At 43.0% G+C, this 18,246-nt stretch overlaps 1 protein-coding gene across 1 annotated transcript; it reads left to right on the top strand.

Moving 5' to 3' along the window:
- The first annotated feature begins 11,956 nt into the window (after positions 1–11,956).
- On the top strand, positions 11,957–17,942 carry LOC145402220 (uncharacterized). Its single transcript, XM_080274338.1, has 3 exons — positions 11,957–12,124; positions 14,373–14,597; positions 16,353–17,942. The coding sequence occupies exons 1-3, from the start codon at positions 11,957–11,959 to the stop codon at positions 17,874–17,876; spliced, it is 1,917 nt and encodes a 638-aa protein (XP_080130464.1). The 3' UTR covers positions 17,877–17,942.
- The last annotated feature ends 304 nt before the right edge of the window (positions 17,943–18,246 follow it).

Below are 18,246 nucleotides of genomic sequence, written 5' to 3'. Positions count from 1 at the left end.
CTACCACCACAACCACAGCTACCACACCCTCTACCACCACTACTACCACAACTACCACTATCCCCTATAGTGCCATAACCACCACTACCACCATTACAAAAATTACCACAACCATTACCACCATCACCTTTACCACTACCACCTCTACCACAACTACCACTACTACCACAGCCACTTCTATAGGTACCACCACTACCACAATTACCAGCATAGCCACCATAACGACTACCACAACTACCAACATTACCACTATCACAGCTACCCACCATAAACCATTCTCTAGATCACTACCACTACCGCAGTCTGGCGAGAGAGAGAGAGAGAGAGAGAGAGAGAGAGAGAGAGAGAGAGAGAGAGAGAGAGAGAGAGAGAGAGAGAAAGGGAGGCTGGAGTGCTAATGGATGCCTTGTCACTTATATTTTGTTAAATCTGATTATTATTATTATTATTATTATTATTATTATTATTATGTGGTAGTACGAGTATGATAAATTCTCTCTCTCTCTCTCTCTCTCTCTCTCTCTCTCTCTCACACATACATTATCCGCGTGACTAACTATCACATATTCAGAGATTCCTTCCTTTGTCTGCGAGACGGGAGGTTGATAGATAGATAGATAGATACATTGGTAGGTAGGTAGCTGGGTAAGATGGTAAGTAGGAAGGTAGGTAGGAGTAGATAGGTAAGCAGGTTGGATGGTGGGTAGGTAGGTAGATACATAAATACACTGGTAGGTAGGTATGTAAGTAGACGGGTAGGTAGATTGGTGGGTAAGTTGGTAGGTAGGTAGGTAGGGTGGTGGGTAGGTAGGTAGATAACTAGATACTAATAAGGGTAGTTGAGATGGAGAAATAGATACAGTAGGTAGATAGATAGATACAGTCCCGGTATCCAAGTAGGTAGATAGACAGGTAGATTAATTTATAGGTAGGTAGGTAGGCTGTGTGTACGGTGGTGAGTGACAAGCCTACTTACGTGCTATGTAAGTAGGTTTGTAGGTAGATAGATAAGCTAGGTAGATGGATGGCTTGGTAAGTAGATAGATAGATAGACATGAGAAGTTATGTAGATGATAGATGTATTGTTTAACTTATTGAAGCCTGTAGTATAATTCTCTCTCTCTCTCTCTCTCTCTCTCTCTCCCCTTTGTCTCCCTGGCTTCCTTTCACATTGTTCTCCCTTTCCTCCTCCCTTTCTTTCTCTTTTCCTCCCAGCTTTTCATAATGTTCCTCCCTCCCTCCCTCCTTCCTTTCCTTCTCTCTCCCTTCTCCACCTTCTCTCCCTCTTCTTCCCTCCCTCCTAACTTCTCTCTTTCCTCCATTCTTCCCTGTCTCCATATATCTTCCTCCTCCTCCTTCTTCCTTCCCTTCTCATTTTCTCTCCTTCATTTTCCTTTGTCCTTCCTGTATTTCCTTCATTTTAATCTCATCTTTTTTCTTCCTCTTTCCTCATCCTTGCATCGTCTTTCCTTTTCCTTCATTCGTTACATCTTTCTTTCTCTCATCTTCCTTTCTCTTCCTTACTTCCATCTTTTCTCCATCATTTCGGTACTATTTCCTCTTCCTCCTTCCCTCCTCCTTCATTTTTCCTCCTCCTTCACTCCTTCATTTTCCTCCTCCACCTTACCTCCTCCTCCTCCTCCATTTTTCCTCTTCCTTCTTCATTCTTTATTTTTCCTTACTCCTTCTGTCTTCCATCTTCCTCTTCCTTCTTTCCTCCTCCTTCATTTTTCCTCTTCTTCCTTCTTCCTTCAGCCCTCCTTCTTTTTTCCTCTCTCTCTCTCTCTCTCTCTCTCTCTCTCTCTCTCTCTCATTATTCTTCGTCCTTCTCACTATCTGTTTACATCCTCCCCCCCCCTCTTCCGGCCCCCCCCCTCCCTACCACTTCGTGTGATTGGGTCTGCCCTTCCCCCCCCCATCGCCCCCTCCCTCTCTTTATTGTCTCTCTCACATTTTAAAGCCAGCTCACTTTTTAGAGGTGTTCCTGTTGCCTCCTCTATTTCTTCTTTATGTGCCTGCCTTTTTGAGGATAGTGACCTGAGAGTTTGCCCATTTGCTCACTTTTTAAAGATAGCTCACATCGTAAAGATAGCTCACATTTGTCTATCCTGTCTGTGTAATGTCTGTCTCCGTTCAGTCTATCTCCTGTCTTCCTAATGTCTGTTTCCTGTCTGTCTAATGTCTGTCTGCTTTCTCTATCTGTCTGTCTTCTCTCTCTTTCTAATCTCTGTCTCCTTTCTGGCTCCTCTGTCGTTCTATCTGTCCCGTATCTCCCGGCTGTCTGCTGTTTATCCTGTCCTTCCTTCTCTCCCTCCTTCTCTCCCTTGTTATAAATGTGTGTGTGTGTGTGTGTGTGTGTGTGTGTGAGAGAGAGAGAGAGAGAGAGAGAGAGAGAGAGAGAGAGAGAGAGAGAGAGAGAGAGAGAAAGAAATAATAAGGCATTAAACCCCTGAAGGAGGGAAAGCGGATTGGAGGGAAGGAGGAAAAGGAGGAGGAGGAGGAGAGGAGGAAGAAGAAGAAGGAGAGGAGGAAGAAGAAGGAGGAGGAGGAGTGGAGGGAAAAGGAGTGGAGGAAGAAGAAGGAGGAGGAGTGGAGGAAGAAGAAGGAGGAGTGGAGGGAGGAGGAGGAGGAGGAGTGAAGGCAGAAGGAGTAGTGGAGGGAGAAGAAGGAGGAGGGGTGGAGGAAGAAGAAGAAGGAGGTGGAGGAGTGTAGGAAGAAGGAGGAGAGGAGGAAGAGAGAGAGAGAGGGAGGGGGGGGGAAGGAGGAATGTAATATGAGAAAGGAAAGAAGTAATGGAATAATAACTAAAATATTATTATTATTATTATTATTATTATTATTATTATTATTATATAAAGTAATTCCTTTTCTTTCTTTTGCAGGTAAGACTGACTGACCGGATTGTAGGTAATGTGTTGTTATCATTATTATTATTATTATTATTTCTGCGTATTTATTTAGTTGTATCCAGAATCCGAGGACGCGAGAGAGAGAGAGAGAGAGAGAGAGAGAGAGAGAGAGAGAGAGATTAGCTATTTTTACCCCTGCCGTTAAGGTCGCGAATTTTTAAAGGTGTAATTTTCCTTCCCTCCTTCCCTCCCTCCCTCCCTCCCTCCCTCCCTCCATTCATTCCTTCATTCCTTCTTTGTTCTTCTTGCCCCTCTTTTATTTTCTCCTCTTCCTTTCCTCCTTCCTCCCTTCTCTCCTCCCCTCCCCTCCCCTCCCGGCGGCTAGTCTGGGGCGTAAGATAAGGACTTGAAGAATATTTTATCAACAGCGATCACGATTCTTACCTCCATTCTCTCTCTCTCTCTCTCTCTCTCCCTCTCTCTTCGTAGCGTTCGGGGAAAGTAAGAAGGCTTTTTCTACCCCCCCCCAAGTTCGAAAATAAATCTAATAAATTCGAATTGATAGATAGATAGGTAGATAGATAAATAGATAGATAGGCTGAAGGTGTTGACGTGGAAATTCCTATTGTTGATTTGTTATATATATATTTTTTTTTTCACCATATTTGGGTCAAAATTCTCATCCTTCTCGGGGATTATTTCTGTGTTGGTCAGTGATTTATATACATCTATCCTTCATCTATCTATTGAACTGTCCATCCATCTGTCTATCTATCTATCTATATTTATCTATCCATCCATCTATCTATCCATCCATCCATCCATTCTCGACGCCTCAAAATCAACAAAGGAAAATGTTTTAGCTCAGTCGGAGATTCAAACTATGACCCGCCATGTTGTGTGAGATACGTAGCGCCTCCCTCCGTCCCCACACCAGGCTGGATGGATGGGTGGGTGGGAGAGTGGGTAGATGGTTGGATGGATGGATGGATGGATGGATGGGTGGGTGGGAGGGTGGGTAGATGGTTGGATGGATGGATGGATGGATGGATGGGTGGGTGGGAGGGTGGGTAGATGGTTGGATGGATGGATGGATGGGTGGGTGGGAGGGTGGGTAGATGGTTGGATGGATGGATGGATGGGTGGGTGGGAGGGTGGGTGGATGGATGGATGGGTGGGTGGGTGGGAGGGTGGGTAGATGGTTGGATGGATGGATGGGTGAGTGGGAGGGTGGATGGATGGATGGATGGTAGGATGGTACGATGGATGGGGAAATAGATAAACACACACACACACACACAGATCCACCATCAAGCATCACTTTCTTGGCAACTCACCAGTCTCTCTCTCTCTCTCTCTCTCTCTCTCTCTCATCCTCACCAGCCATTACACAAATTTCCATATGTAATGAACCAGATCTTTTAAAACACATCCCCCTAATACCACGTTATATGTTTATTATTATTATTATTATTATTATTATTATTATTATTATTACTGCTACTACTACTACAATTATTATTATTATTATTATTATTATTATTGTTATTATAGTGGTGACAAATCTGCGTAATTTTCGTGTACAGAATGGTTGCGTCCACATTTGTATCATTGCTGTTTTTTTGTTTTTTGTTTTGCGGGGATGGCTTAATCAGTGTTATCTGTGTGTGTGTGTGTGTGTGTGTGTGTGTGTGTGTGTGTGTGTGTGTGTGTGTGTGTGTGTGCGTGCGCGTGTGCCTGTTTTTTTCGCCTTTCTGCTGACGTCACGAGTGCAGTCAATTGCGAAGCCTCTCTCACACACACATCAATTAATTCACCTCTGAAAAACACCACCATACTGAATTAGTCCCTAGATTAAATGCATGAGGTCAGCGATAGATAGATAGATGGATAGATAGATAGATGTATGGATGGATGGATGGATGAACAGGTAGATAGATAGATAGATAGACGAAAAAACACCGCCTCAGAATTACCCCAAAGCTTAAAGTCAAAGATAAATATATATATAGATGGATGGATAAAGATAGACACACTGATGGATAGATAGATGGATAGATACAGATTGATAGATTTTTACGGTGCATTCACGATAGAGGCGTAGAATAGATTTTACACTGCATTCACGATAGATAGATGGATAGAAGATGAACAGACAGATAGATGGATATAGATATAGATATAGAAAGATGGGTGGATAGACAGATAGATACAAATAGATAGATAGATAGATAGACACTATACATTCACTCTGCACATAAACATCACACAAATTCACTCCAACACACAGAACACATTCTATTTGTCATCTGTAACGTTATGACTAAAAGCTTTTGTGAAATGTGATATGGATATGCATGGATTATTATTATTATTATTATTATTATTATTATTATTATTACTACTACTACTACTACTACTACTATTACTACTAGTGTTATTATTATTATTATTGAGATAAATCGTGTTAAGGATGAATTGGGAAGACGTATCAGAAATATAATATTGATTCATTTTTCTCGCTCATCCAAAAACCATTCCTTTATCTGTCTGTCTATCTGTCTATCTATTTGTCTGCTTATTTTTTTTTATACCTATCTCTATATCTGTCTGTTTGTCTGTCTGTCACTCTGTCTGTCTGTCTGTCTAGTTTCATACCCAGACACCTTCATCCTTGAGGAGGGGTTGCCACAAAGATCGCCTCCACCTCACCCTGCCTTCCGCCATCACGCTGCCCCGCCTCCATCCCACACCACTTGCTTTTACACACCTCTCCACACCGTCCCTCCACCACACCCTCACCCTCCATCTCTCCTACACCTCATCCTTGGTCTCCCCCTCCCTCCGCCTTACTTCCACACTCTCCTAGTCAGTCTCTCACTCCAATCACACGCCCATTCATCACGAGTATAAATAACTTTGAGACCAAGGACGGCGTTACAAATGTAGAGAATATGTGAGAAAATTACGTGGAAAAGCAGGGATATTTTTAGAGCTGCCATCACCCCCCCCTCCCCCATGCTCTTTCTCCCCTCCCCCTCCTCCCTCCACCCTCAGATTCTTCCCTCTTGCCCCCTCCCCCCCTCAAATTCTCCCCCTCCTGTCTCCTTCAAAATCCTCCCCCCCCCCTCTCTCTCTCTCTCTCTCTCATCAAACAGCTTATTTATGTATTTTCATTTTATTATTATTATTATTATTATTTATTTATTTTTTTTTGAGGAGGGGACGTCGAAATATTATAAAAATTTCCCTAATAATATGCTAAATAATACAGACCACGGAAATATTTTTTATAGTTATTTTGGATGTTTAAAGTTGTTATAATATCAGTTGTTCTTCATCGTTCTTGGTCTTCCTCCTCCTCCTTTTCTTCTTCTTCTTCTTCTTGCCCAGGTGTATATGAAATGTATACCCAGCGGACTACAGGCTTAAGAGACCCTCCTTCTGCGGTCCGCCATCCTCCTTTTGGGAGTTAGGGAAGTAGTAATTGTCCATTACGGTCATAAACTAAAGACAGTACAAAGCCACGAAAGAAACTTATACGTGAAACTTTAAATTAAAAAAAAACGCATTAGTTATCTATTTATCTATCTATCAATCTGTCTGTCTATCTATCTATCATATTTTAGATTCTTACACTTTCGTCAAAATTCGTCTCTATCTGTCTATCTATCTGTCTATCTATCATGTATTAGCTTCGTACACCCTGCCAAAATTCATTCGTTTGCATATTCATTCGGGTTGGCTCTTTTTGTGGACGATTCTGGGCAGTTCCTGGTTTCGGCGGAGATGTCATTTCGCTAAAGAATCACGTCTGCATTTCCTCTGCCCATTTCACCATTCGGACACGCGCGGTTGAGCCGAGAGCGCGGGTAAATGGGTGCCTGATCTCTGCCTTATCTTGCGGCGCGAACCAGCTGAGGCGGCCGCAATGCACGGCGGGTTTGTTTACATAATCCTCTCTCTCCCCGTGTTGACCCTCGCCCGGGGCCTGTCTTATGCGGGTCGCTGCAACACTCACTTGTGCAATGTTGATGCCTGTTTTGCAACCATTTTTCGGCGCGGGTGATTCTCTTTTGTGCATCTTTTTTGGCGTTCACTCTTGTGTTTTTTTATAATTACTTAGTTTTGCGTTGGTTCTTTGGCAATATTGATTCCGGTGGTGATACTTGTTATTGCATCTTTCTGGGGTTCATTCTTGTTGCGTTTTTTCGTATTTATTTAGTTTTGCGTTGTTGATTCTTTTGCAATATTGATTCCGATTTTGTGTCTTCGTTTGCAATATTGATTCCGGTTTTGTAATCATTTTTTACGCTGTTGATTCTTATTTGGCAATCATTTTCCGACACGCTTCTTGTTCTTGCAATCATTTTTGGCGCTGGTTCATGTTTATGCCATCATTTTTTGACACGATTTTTGGTTTGCGTCATATTTTCGCGATGTTGATTTTCTCTCCGTTATTTACACTGCTAATGCATGTTTTGGCGATCAGTTTTTCACATCAGTTTTTTTTTTGGCGCTTTTAAACATGAATTTGCGTGACGTTCCCGCGTGTTTGTTGACGAATTTTGGCGAGGTATAGGCGGGTCCAAAAAACAGATATTCCTGTATGGTTTGGCGTATTTGTTTTTATGCTAATTTGTAGGGAAATGTGTGTGTGTGTGTGTGTGTGTGTGTGTGTGTGTCTGTGTGTGTGTGTGAACTGAAAAAATTGATAGTCATTAGAATTTGGGAAAGATAAGAACACAGATTTCCAAAACTTTTACTCCACATTAACATGGCGAAAATTGGCATCCTATTTCATCCTATTTCCCGTCCAGTGGCTGAATAGGACGATGCCACGACTCAGTCCCGTCCAGAGCACTTCTTCGTGACTAGCCTCGTATCCTAGCGCTAATCTCTTCGACACACCAGTATTCGAGGTGGAGAGATGGCAGTTTCCCCCTAGGAGGTAGAGCGAACAGGGTATGGAGCACTTCTTCGTGACTAGCATCATATTCTAGTATTAATCTATTGGTGTAAAATTTCAAGCTAGAGAGATAGCAATTTTTTTTTCTTAGAAGGAACTGTTATTGCGGGCTCAGCCTTTGGTTCCTTCTTCCTCGCATAAAAAAAAGCTAATAAAAAAAAAAAAACGATATTAAACGAAATAATATGAAACAGGGTGACCATTTCAGAATCCATCGCGTTGACTCAATAAATCTAAATATACACACTCCATTTTCCCAGAATGTATCGTTCAAACCCCACTATTTATACACCAATATAGATATGAAAAAAGAGGATATAAATTGGACCGAACGAAGAAAAATGCAACGTCATAAGTTAGGGGAGGAAGGGGTCTGGAATGAGTGAATCTTTTTGGTCTGTGTGCGAAGTTTTATGGGAAGGTGTGAGTGAACGATGCTTTATGGTACGGGTGGAAGGGGTAGATAGGGGAGAAGAGAGAGAGAGAGAGAGAGAGAGAGAGGACAGGGACGGGGAGTAAATCAGAGGGAAACGGAATCAGTTCACGGAAAGAGAGAGAGAGAGAGAGAGAGAGATGGGAAAAGTGAAATAGACAAAATCTGAGGACAGGGAACGAATGATAAACACACACACACACACACACACACACACACACACATTGATTCGGAGTGGTGCCTCACCCCCCTTCCTCCCCTCACCGTCAGGGTTGCGCAGGGAATACGTGGGTTGTTGTTCTCCATCTCCTCCATCAACAGGGACGCACAGGAGATAATAGATAGACTTTGATATGTAATAAGTAGATGGATTATGCGTGATCCCTTTCAGTAAGTGAATTGTTCAGAGTAATCCCTTTACGTAATCCAGGTGTGTTGTGTGTGTGTGTGTGTGTGTGTGTGTGTGTGTGTGTGTGTGTGTGTGTGTGTGTGTGTGTGAGTTTGTGTTTGTGTCCGTTTGTGTGTTTGTGTTTTAATGCATAGTCTTAAAACGTACGTGTATTGCATATGTGATTTCAGTGCATTTATCTATCCAATCATCCAGCCATCCATCTTCCCATCTATCTAACATTTCTGGCTCTCTGTTTATCTTTATCTATCTGTCTATCTATCTATCTAACTATATACTACCTGTGTCTCTACCTTTATCTATCTATTTATGAACAGTCTATCCAAACACCTAATCCATAACCTCACCTGGATAGATTGTACTAAAAGCAGTTAAGTCGCCCATTCCCCATACCACCTCTTACACCCCCCACTCCACATCGCTCTGTACCCCCTCCACTTCCACTCCCTCCAATCCACATCATCCTTCCTCATGTACCCTTCTTCTTCCACCGCCTGCGCCACTCCACGTCATCCTCACTCATGTACTCCTCCACTTCCACCTCCTCCACCTCGACATGTGGCAAATCCCCTCAAAGAAATGCAAGCAGAGGGAGATTAGCCAGCTTGGACGATGATTGGTGCTGAGATTAAAGGGAGAGACACGCTGATTGGTGGAGAGAGAGAGAGAGAGAGAGAGAGAGAGAGAGAGAGAGAGAGAGAGAGAGAGAGAGAGAGAGAGAGAGAGGTATACTAATCTTTATTACTACAGGAGTATATAGTCAGCACCTCAATGTATTTATTTTTATTTTTTTGCCCCAGAAACCGCATTATATATATTTTTTTGCAGTATCCAAAATATCTTAGAGCTTTAAAAAAATCGTCTGGAGGTTGCATGAATAAAATCAGAAGTATATTGTCGGTGTGAAGGGGTTAATTGGAGAGAGAAGGGGAGGAAGGAAGGAGAAGTGAAGGGCGAGAGAGGAGGAAGGGAGAGGGGAGGAAGGAAGAAGGGAATGGAAGAGGGAGGGAGAAGGAAGGAAGGACTAGGGAGGGAAGGAGCGAGGATGGATTTGCGTGTGTGTGTGTGTGTGTGTGTGTGTGTGTAAAGGGTATGTATCCGTTGACATGTGCGTTTCCTGAATTGTACGTGTGTGTATGCATTTATAGATACGTACTGTGTGTGTGTGTGTGTGTGTGTGTGTGTGTGTGTGTGTGTGTGTGTGTGCGTGCGGGTTTGATGCGCACATGGGTATTGATGTGTGTACCGGTATATTTGTTTGGCTTTGATTGATTGCCAGAGAGAGAGAGAGAGAGAGAGAGAGAGAGAGAGATTCACTCCTCATTCCTTCTCCTTTAGTCCAAGTTATATCACTGTTCCAGTTATGTAATTTCTCTCTCTCTCTCTCTCTCTCTCTCTCTCTCTCTCTCTCTCTCATTCTGGGGTTTATAGAGAAAGAAATTAATATTCGTTACGTGACAGATTTACCACGCATGGATGTGTATGTTATCTTTGTGTGTGTGTGTGTGTGTGTGTGTGTGTGTGTGTGTGTGTGTACTCGTAAACTGGAAATAGCCATTAGTATCTTCAGTATTTATAATTTTTTTTTTAATAATTGCTACCATCTCAAAATTTTCAACTCAAAAAATGATCTCTCTCATTGAAAAGGCTACATATATACAATTTTCTATGCCCATTCAGTACGATGACTTGTATTCTCTGTTGTATTCTCTTGTATTCCTTCATTGTACTGTCTTGTATTCATTGTATTCTTCCCATCGTCGCTTCGTGTTGAAAGGATTGCATACAGTGTTCAGTGCTTGTTCAGAACGGTGATGTATTGAATTCTGATTTGTATTCTTCTTGTATTCCCCATTGTATTCTGTTGTATTGGAATTTTGTCCTTGTATTCTTCATTTTACTGTATCGTATTTTCTTTCATATTTTTGTACTCTTTTCTTTTAATTTCCATTTTTGTATTCCTATTTATTGTATCTTGTATTCTTTATTTTTACTGTGTTTCATTGTATTTTTTCTGTGTACCTATTTCCAGATTTGTATTCCTTGACTGTATTCTGTATTCACCTTTATTGTATTCGCTCTGTATTCATTATTATCACTGTATTCCCAGCCTCCTCTGGTTCTGAAAGGATTACATGAAATGCAACTTCATGTATCCTTTCAGTACAGTTTCCTTTAATTAATACTCCTTTACCTACACCAAATGATTTTATTGAGTTGGAAAGAGGTTTATTTTGAACAGTAATTATGCACTGGAAGAATTCATTACTTAGTTATAAATAATGTAACGCTGTAATATTTGTATTTATGTATCAGCTTTGTGTATTTGTAATCTGTTAATATGTATAGTTGGCCGCACATGTACACCTGGGACTGTGTGTGTTAACATTTCGAACGTTCATACATCACAGTCACCTGGTCATTTCCGCTAATAATGGACACCTGCCTTCATTCATGATCCGTGACGCCAACCAACATGCGATTTAGTCAGGGTTGTAAAGTGTACGAAATGCCTGACCTCCGCTGTGCGCTGATGCTGTACCAGGTTTATGTGCTGCCAACTGTACATCGTGATTTCTTGTACATGTGTTTAATTGTGTATATATATTTTAATTTATTTTGTATCTCGTTATGTTTATCATTGTTAATTTATGTATATTTTTGTTTGTATTTTTATGCTTACGTTAAATTACTATGTCTTTCTCTCTGTCATCCTACCTGCTAACTTGACAACCAGCCTGTCTACCAAACTACCTTTCAGCCTACCAGTTAACTACTAACATTCCTACTTACCTACTTACCAACCCACCCATCTTACCCACCTGCCTTCCTACCTACCTGCTTACCTAAACCCTCCCACTCATCCTACTTACATACCTGCTCGTTCACTCACCCACCGACCCACCCACCTACCTACCTACCTACCTACCTACCTTCCTTCATACCATTCTACCTCCCTCCCATCCTCTCCCTTCCAGTCTTCCTTCTCTCATCTTACATACCTGCCTTTGGTCCCATTTTTCTTCCCTCTCCCCTTCTTCTCTTCGTTTCATTCGTCTTCCTACCTACCTTCATAACATTCTGCCTCCCTCCCTCTACCCTCTCTTCTTACCCACTTACCTACCTACCTACCAACCCACCCACCTACCAATCAACATACCTACCAACTAACCAACCACCCACCCACCCAACTACCTACCTAACTCTACTAACCGTCCATCCCTCTAACACTTACTAACACTTTCAGATCAACGATGCCTCACAACAAGACGAAGACGATGGCCACCCCGATGATGATGATGATGATGATGATGATGATAGTGATGATGATGGTGACGGTGGAGGCGAAGTGCCCAGGATCCTGTCGGTGTGGGTTTGATGAGGAGGCGAGGAAGATAGTGACCTGTGATGCCGGGTCATTTATTGGACCTATCCCCGTGTATGAGATGGATCGGGATACCAAGGTGAGTGGAAATGGGGATAGATAGATGGATGGATAGATAGATAGACAGATGGGTAGATAGATAGACTGATAGATGGGTAATAGATAGATAGATAGTGACCGCTTCATTGGGCCTATTCCCGTGTATGCGATGGATAGGGGTACCAAGGTGAGTGGAAATGGAGATAGATAGATGGATAGATAGATAGATCGATAGATAGGTGGATGAATGGATGGGTGGATTGAGAGAGAGAGAGAGAGAGAGAGAGAAAGAAAGAAAGAGAGAGAGAGAGATGGAATGAAGGCTGACAGTGTTGTAGAAAAGCAGAGTGCGTTGGGGAGGAAGAGAGAGAGAGAGAGGGAGAAGAGAGGAAAGAAGGACGGAGAGAGGGAGGGAGGGAAAGAGAGGAAGAGTGATGGAATGAAGGTTGACAGAGTTGGAGGAAGGAAGAGGGTGTGCAGGGAAGTAAATTTGAGAGAGAGAGAGAGAGAGAGAGAGAGAGGTTCATTTTAGTGGGCATGTTGTTGATAATTCCTTCATTTGTATGTTTTTTTTGTTTCATAACCCTCTTTCATTCCATCCTAAGATTGGGAAGAGAGGTTAGGGTGATGATGATGATGATGACTACATACTCCTCTGTTGGCCACCCTCCCTCATACACTCCATCTCTGGTCACACACACACACACACACACACACACACACACATATATATATCCCTCCTCATTTCTCTCTCTCTCTCTCTCTCTCTCACACACACACACACACACACACACACACACACACACACACACACACACACACACACAGCCATCCATCCTCATTTGTTTTTCCATCCCTTTCCCTCACCACCATCACCCACCAACACTTTAAAAATTCTCGGCATAGCATTCCCTCTTTTATTTTCTTATTTTATTTTTCGTTTTGCTGCTGTTATTTTCTTTCTTTTTCATATAGGTGTCCATATATAACGCCCATTGTCTGCTCCCTCCCCTCCCATCATTCTCTCTCCCCTCCCCTTCCATCTTCCCCCTCCCCTCCCCTCCCCAACCATCACTTCGCCATCATACTTCACCAGGAAATTGCATAAGTTTTGCTTTTTATACTGTCTATCGAGCTCTGTCTATCTGTCTATCTGTCAGCCTTATTCTCTCTCTTTATTCTGTCTATCACCCAAGCCGTTTCTTTATATTCTGGTGTTAATCTATTGCTACAGCGCAGCATTTATCAGTTCTACTCCTATACCCTTTTCACTCAGACATGGCCCAAAATCACCACCTCTCTCCGTCTTCAGTGCTGAGTTGTAACAATAGATCAACATTAGAATATGATACTAGTCACGAAGAAGTGCTGTGGAAAGGATGTAGAGCCGTAGCATTATCTTTACTACTGAGCTACTTGAAATAAGCTGCAAAAGGACGAAAATCTGGGCCAAATTAAAGTGAAATAAGCCAAATTAGAATGAACAGGATATAGTAGTGAAGGGGTTAATATTTTTATCCAACGCACTTGTCAAAGCACTTCTTCGTGACTAGCGTCGTATTCAAGTACTTACATTGTTACATATTATTGGCTAAGATAGAAACACGCGAATTTTACACATAGCTAAAATGGATAGTCACTAATTTCATTCCACCAGTATTTCGCTTTATTTTCGATTTTATCCATATTACTAACTTCCTTCCATTTTTTTTTTGTCTATATTTTCGAGATTCATATATGCCACCCCCACCGCAATATATCAATCTCCGGCACAATATATGGCCTTCCCCCTTGTTTACCCCTCCGCCATATTGGATTTCAGACGCGCGCCAAAATGAGCAAAACAAGTCAGGCGCGGAGACGGCCGATGCGCGTTTGTTTGTTGTGGCGCTAATGAACGCGATTTTTTTGCCATTTACGCGCTTTTTTTTAAACCGTTTTCGCTCGTGCTTAGTATTTGCCTCTGTTTTTTTTTTTTTTTTCGCCATTTGCACTGTTTCCATAATAATAATAACAATAATAGTGATTAATATAGGTTTGTTTTTGCTATGCGTTTGTTTTTCTCACATACGGTACGAGTGCTGGATAGTTGCGTTCGCGTGGTGGTGGTGGTAGGCACTGATATAACCGAAATAACAGTAAGACAGTAGTAGTAGTAGTAGTAGTATCATCACCACTGAATTACCACCACCACTACCACTTACTAGTACAACAACCATCACCACTCCCACCATAACCACCAGCACGGTCATTATTTTCCACCTTTACTACCATTCTTTTTTTCACAGGTCCTCACTATTACGACCCCAGAGGACCAGACCACGACGGTAACCCTGGGCCCCATCTTTGACCCCCTCCCGCAGGTCCAGGAAATCCACATTACCTACAGCAACGTGCCTGCCATTGGGGAGAACACCTTCTGGGGCTTGAGGCACTTGCGGCTCCTTAATCTGACGCACAACAACATCACCCTGATCCTAGACTCGCATTTGACAGGACTGGATGGATTGGAGGTGGGTTGAGAGGAAGGTAGGATGGCAGGTGAATTAACGTGTATTACGCTGGGTTAAATCGGTAAGGAAGAGGTGTTTGAGAGCTTCCTAAACGATGGCAGGTGAATTAACATGTATTATTCTGGACCAAATCGGTAAGGAAGAGGTGTTTGAGAGCTTTCTAAACATTGGTAACACATTCTCGGCTTGTAAAATTTTTCATATTTTATTATTGCTAACGATATTGATAATGGAAATGTATAAAAGTACAAAGAGAATTATTATTATTATTATTATTCTATCTATCTATCTATTGCCAGATTCCTTAATCCCGTTTGGGGTGGCCACAAACAAATCGCTTCCAAGTCGCCCTGTCCCCCGCCATTTCACTGCCCTGCTCCCAACTCACACACCCCTCTCTCATATACCTCTCCACCCCATCCCTCCATCTCATCCTCGGCTTCCCCCTCCCTCTTCCCCCCTCCACCTCACTCACATACACTCTCTTCGTCAGTCTTTCACCCTCCATCCTCTCCACATGGCCAAACCACCTCAGTGTGTTCCTCATAACGCTTCCTATCACATCCACATCAACACCACAACGCTCCTTTATATCCTCATTCGTCAGCCTATCTCTCCATGTGACTCCACAGGCTCCTCTTAAATAACTCATTATTTATTACTATTTTTTCATGCATCATAATACCTTCATGTTTCGCCGCCTCAGATTGTATCGATTGTGGAAAGGCATAAATAACATTAAATATTAAGTTGCAATATCGAGAGCAAATCACTTTAGTAAGAGTTGCTACGAATCTCTCTCTGTCTGTCTGTCTGTCTGTCTGTCTGTCTCTCTCTCTCTCTCTCTCTCTGTCGTGAAGAGTTGACAGTGATTTGACACCGTTCACTCACCCCTCACTCATCATCATTCTCTCTCTCTCTCTCTCTCTCTCTCTCTCTCTCTCCAGTGGCATTGGTAATCGATAACACAACACAGCAGAATTTGTGATACTTCTAACACCCTATTGATTCATTTGGCAATTTACTTCTCTCTCTCTCACCCTAAGTAGGTGTAATTGAAGGTTGTGCTTACCAAATACACATAAACACATCTGAATTATAAGCCCGTGTTCTCGTTCAGTGAGGAGGCTCTCTAACACCTCTTCCTTAGCGATTTGTTTTGGATATGACTGGTTAATATCCATTTGTGCGTTATTTATGCAGAGTATGGCGATGCTTGATGGATTTATATAACACAGAATAGTACACTAAGGTGTGATAAGCAAAGTAAATCGCTTAGGAAAGGGTGTGTGGGAGCTTCCTTGTGAGGGCTGCATAGTTCTCAAGTTTATGCACATATTGGCGGAATTAATTACACAGTACAGTATGATAATCATCAGATTGTTGAGGATATTCTACAATCTGACAGTTATAACGTTAAGATTACGGCTCACCATTCAGTCTATCTCAGCAAGCAGTTTATAATCACTTTACCTAACATTGGCGGCATTAACAATATCCATGGTACTTCTGCAATGTACACCCACTAAAAAAAAATATACATATATATTCGTTACCCTTGTGGTTTGATACAATATGACCCAGGGACCAAGGATTCTGATCTAATACCAGTGCCAAATGAACACTGTTTCCCTTGTGCAAATAATTTCAGAGTTCATTGCACCCAGGGATAACTAATATATTTTTAGTGGGTGTACATAGTCATTTTTAAGACGTATCCGTTAAAGAGACTAACACAACCCTCTTTCCTGGCAGGCCCTCCACCTGGACCACAACCATATCAACTCCATCGCCTCGGGGACGTTCATGGCGCTGCAGGAGAGCCTCAACACCCTCACCCTGTCCCACAACAAGCTCCGTGGACTCAGCCCCAGCATGTTCCTCAACCTCCGTGTCCTCCACACCCTGGATCTCAGCGGGAATGCCATCAGGGAGCTTGATCCGGAGGTGCTGAGAGACCTTCCACAGTTGCGGACGCTGCGTTGTGCGTCCTGCGGGCTGACGAGGATCAAATCATTACTGTACAGGGTCGTTCCATTCCTTGAGACACTGGACCTGAGAGACAACCACCTGACCTCACTTGCCTCTGAGGAATACATGGACCTGCAGCGACTAAAGCGACTGTATCTGGATGGCAACCGAATTTATGAGCTCAGAGATTATACATTTAAAGGACTTGGCCTACAGCATCTGGGACTGTCTAGGAACCGGATGGAAAAGATCTCACGGATGGCCTTTGAGGACAGCTCCGTTCAGAGCCTTGATTTGGGTGCCAACAGGCTGCAGTTTTCCTCCTTTCGACACCTGAGTCCCATCATTGCTCACATACACGCCCTCAGCATCTCCAACTCCCACATGAACCCTGAGCACATCCGGGAGCTGCTGAAACACGCTGGAAGGCTGAAGCGGCTGGACCTGAGTCACCTCCACCTTAAACAGCTTCTCCCGGACATGTTCAGTCAGCAGGCCAAGCTCGAGGCCCTGAATCTCTCAAGCAACAGCCTGCAGTATATACCAGTTGATGTCCTCCACTCTCTCCCCAGCCTCCACACCCTTGACCTCCGCAGGAACAGCTTTAGGGGCATGCCAGAGATTGTCCTTCGTCGCCTGGACCGCATCACCCATGTTAAGCTTGATGGCAACCCATGGTCGTGTGATGAGTGTCACATTCCCTACCTCAAAATCTGGCTCAACAATTCCCGTGCTTTCCGTTTGGCTTGCAGGCCAGATGTGGATGCCCCAGGATGCCTCAAGTGCCAGTCGCCAGCTGAAATGTATGACAAGCCAATCATCGAGGTGGATGGGTTGGAGTTGCAGCCATGCCCAGAAGGGACATTTGATCTTGCAGCAGCCAGTGCCAGCTCATCAAACTTCTCACTCGTCTTGGCAATTGTAACAGCAGTTGTGGTCATCATATTACTCATTATCATTCTGGTTGTAGGAATTGTCATGTATAATCGACACTCGGCCTTCTATTACACCCACGAAGATGATACACGACACCACTTCTATGAGAACCCCGCCCTCCATTCCGACCACACTGACATAACGCTAGACGAGGATCTGGACCACTCGACGGATAAAGATGTGAGGTTGGAGGGACAGTTAGGAGCGACCCATGATGTCCCCGATCAGGAGAAAAGAGATGCAAGTCCAAGTGGAAATAAGCAACAGCCACCGCAGCAGACGACCCAAGCACAGGTTGAAAACAACGTGGTGGTGATTGACGAGTTAATAAGAAACAAGGCCACCAAACCAACGCACAATGGGAAATCCTGAGGCCTGTTTTATGATATTAACTATGACAGGAAGAATGTGTGAGAGGTGAATAAACGTACATGACTTAGCGTTCTTGTGAATGTGTGCGATACTAAAGAGAAGTACACAAGTAGCCGTGCTCATAAAGCTTCCTGTGTGTGCAGAATTGAACCTCCTGTGAAGAATTGTATGAAATGAGCCGTGAAACCCTCACTCTTGCAATCACATGAGAAGTTTCGTGATACTTCGAATTTAGTGCTCCTCTGAAACTCATTAGATTATATAAGTGGATGAAATTGCTACCATTTTCTTTCCTAGATAAGTGAAAGTGTGGCAGCCGTCATCACAAAAACAGTGATCAGCTTCTCTGTTAAGTAGAAATCTATTACTG

The sequence above is a fragment of the Coenobita brevimanus genome, chromosome 57 (assembly GCF_032717465.1).
Source record: "Coenobita brevimanus isolate Jiangsu-jjx chromosome 57, ASM3271746v2, whole genome shotgun sequence".
In the NCBI taxonomy this organism is placed as follows: Eukaryota; Metazoa; Arthropoda; class Malacostraca; order Decapoda; family Coenobitidae; genus Coenobita; species Coenobita brevimanus.
This window is presented reverse-complemented; position numbering and strand designations above follow the sequence as displayed.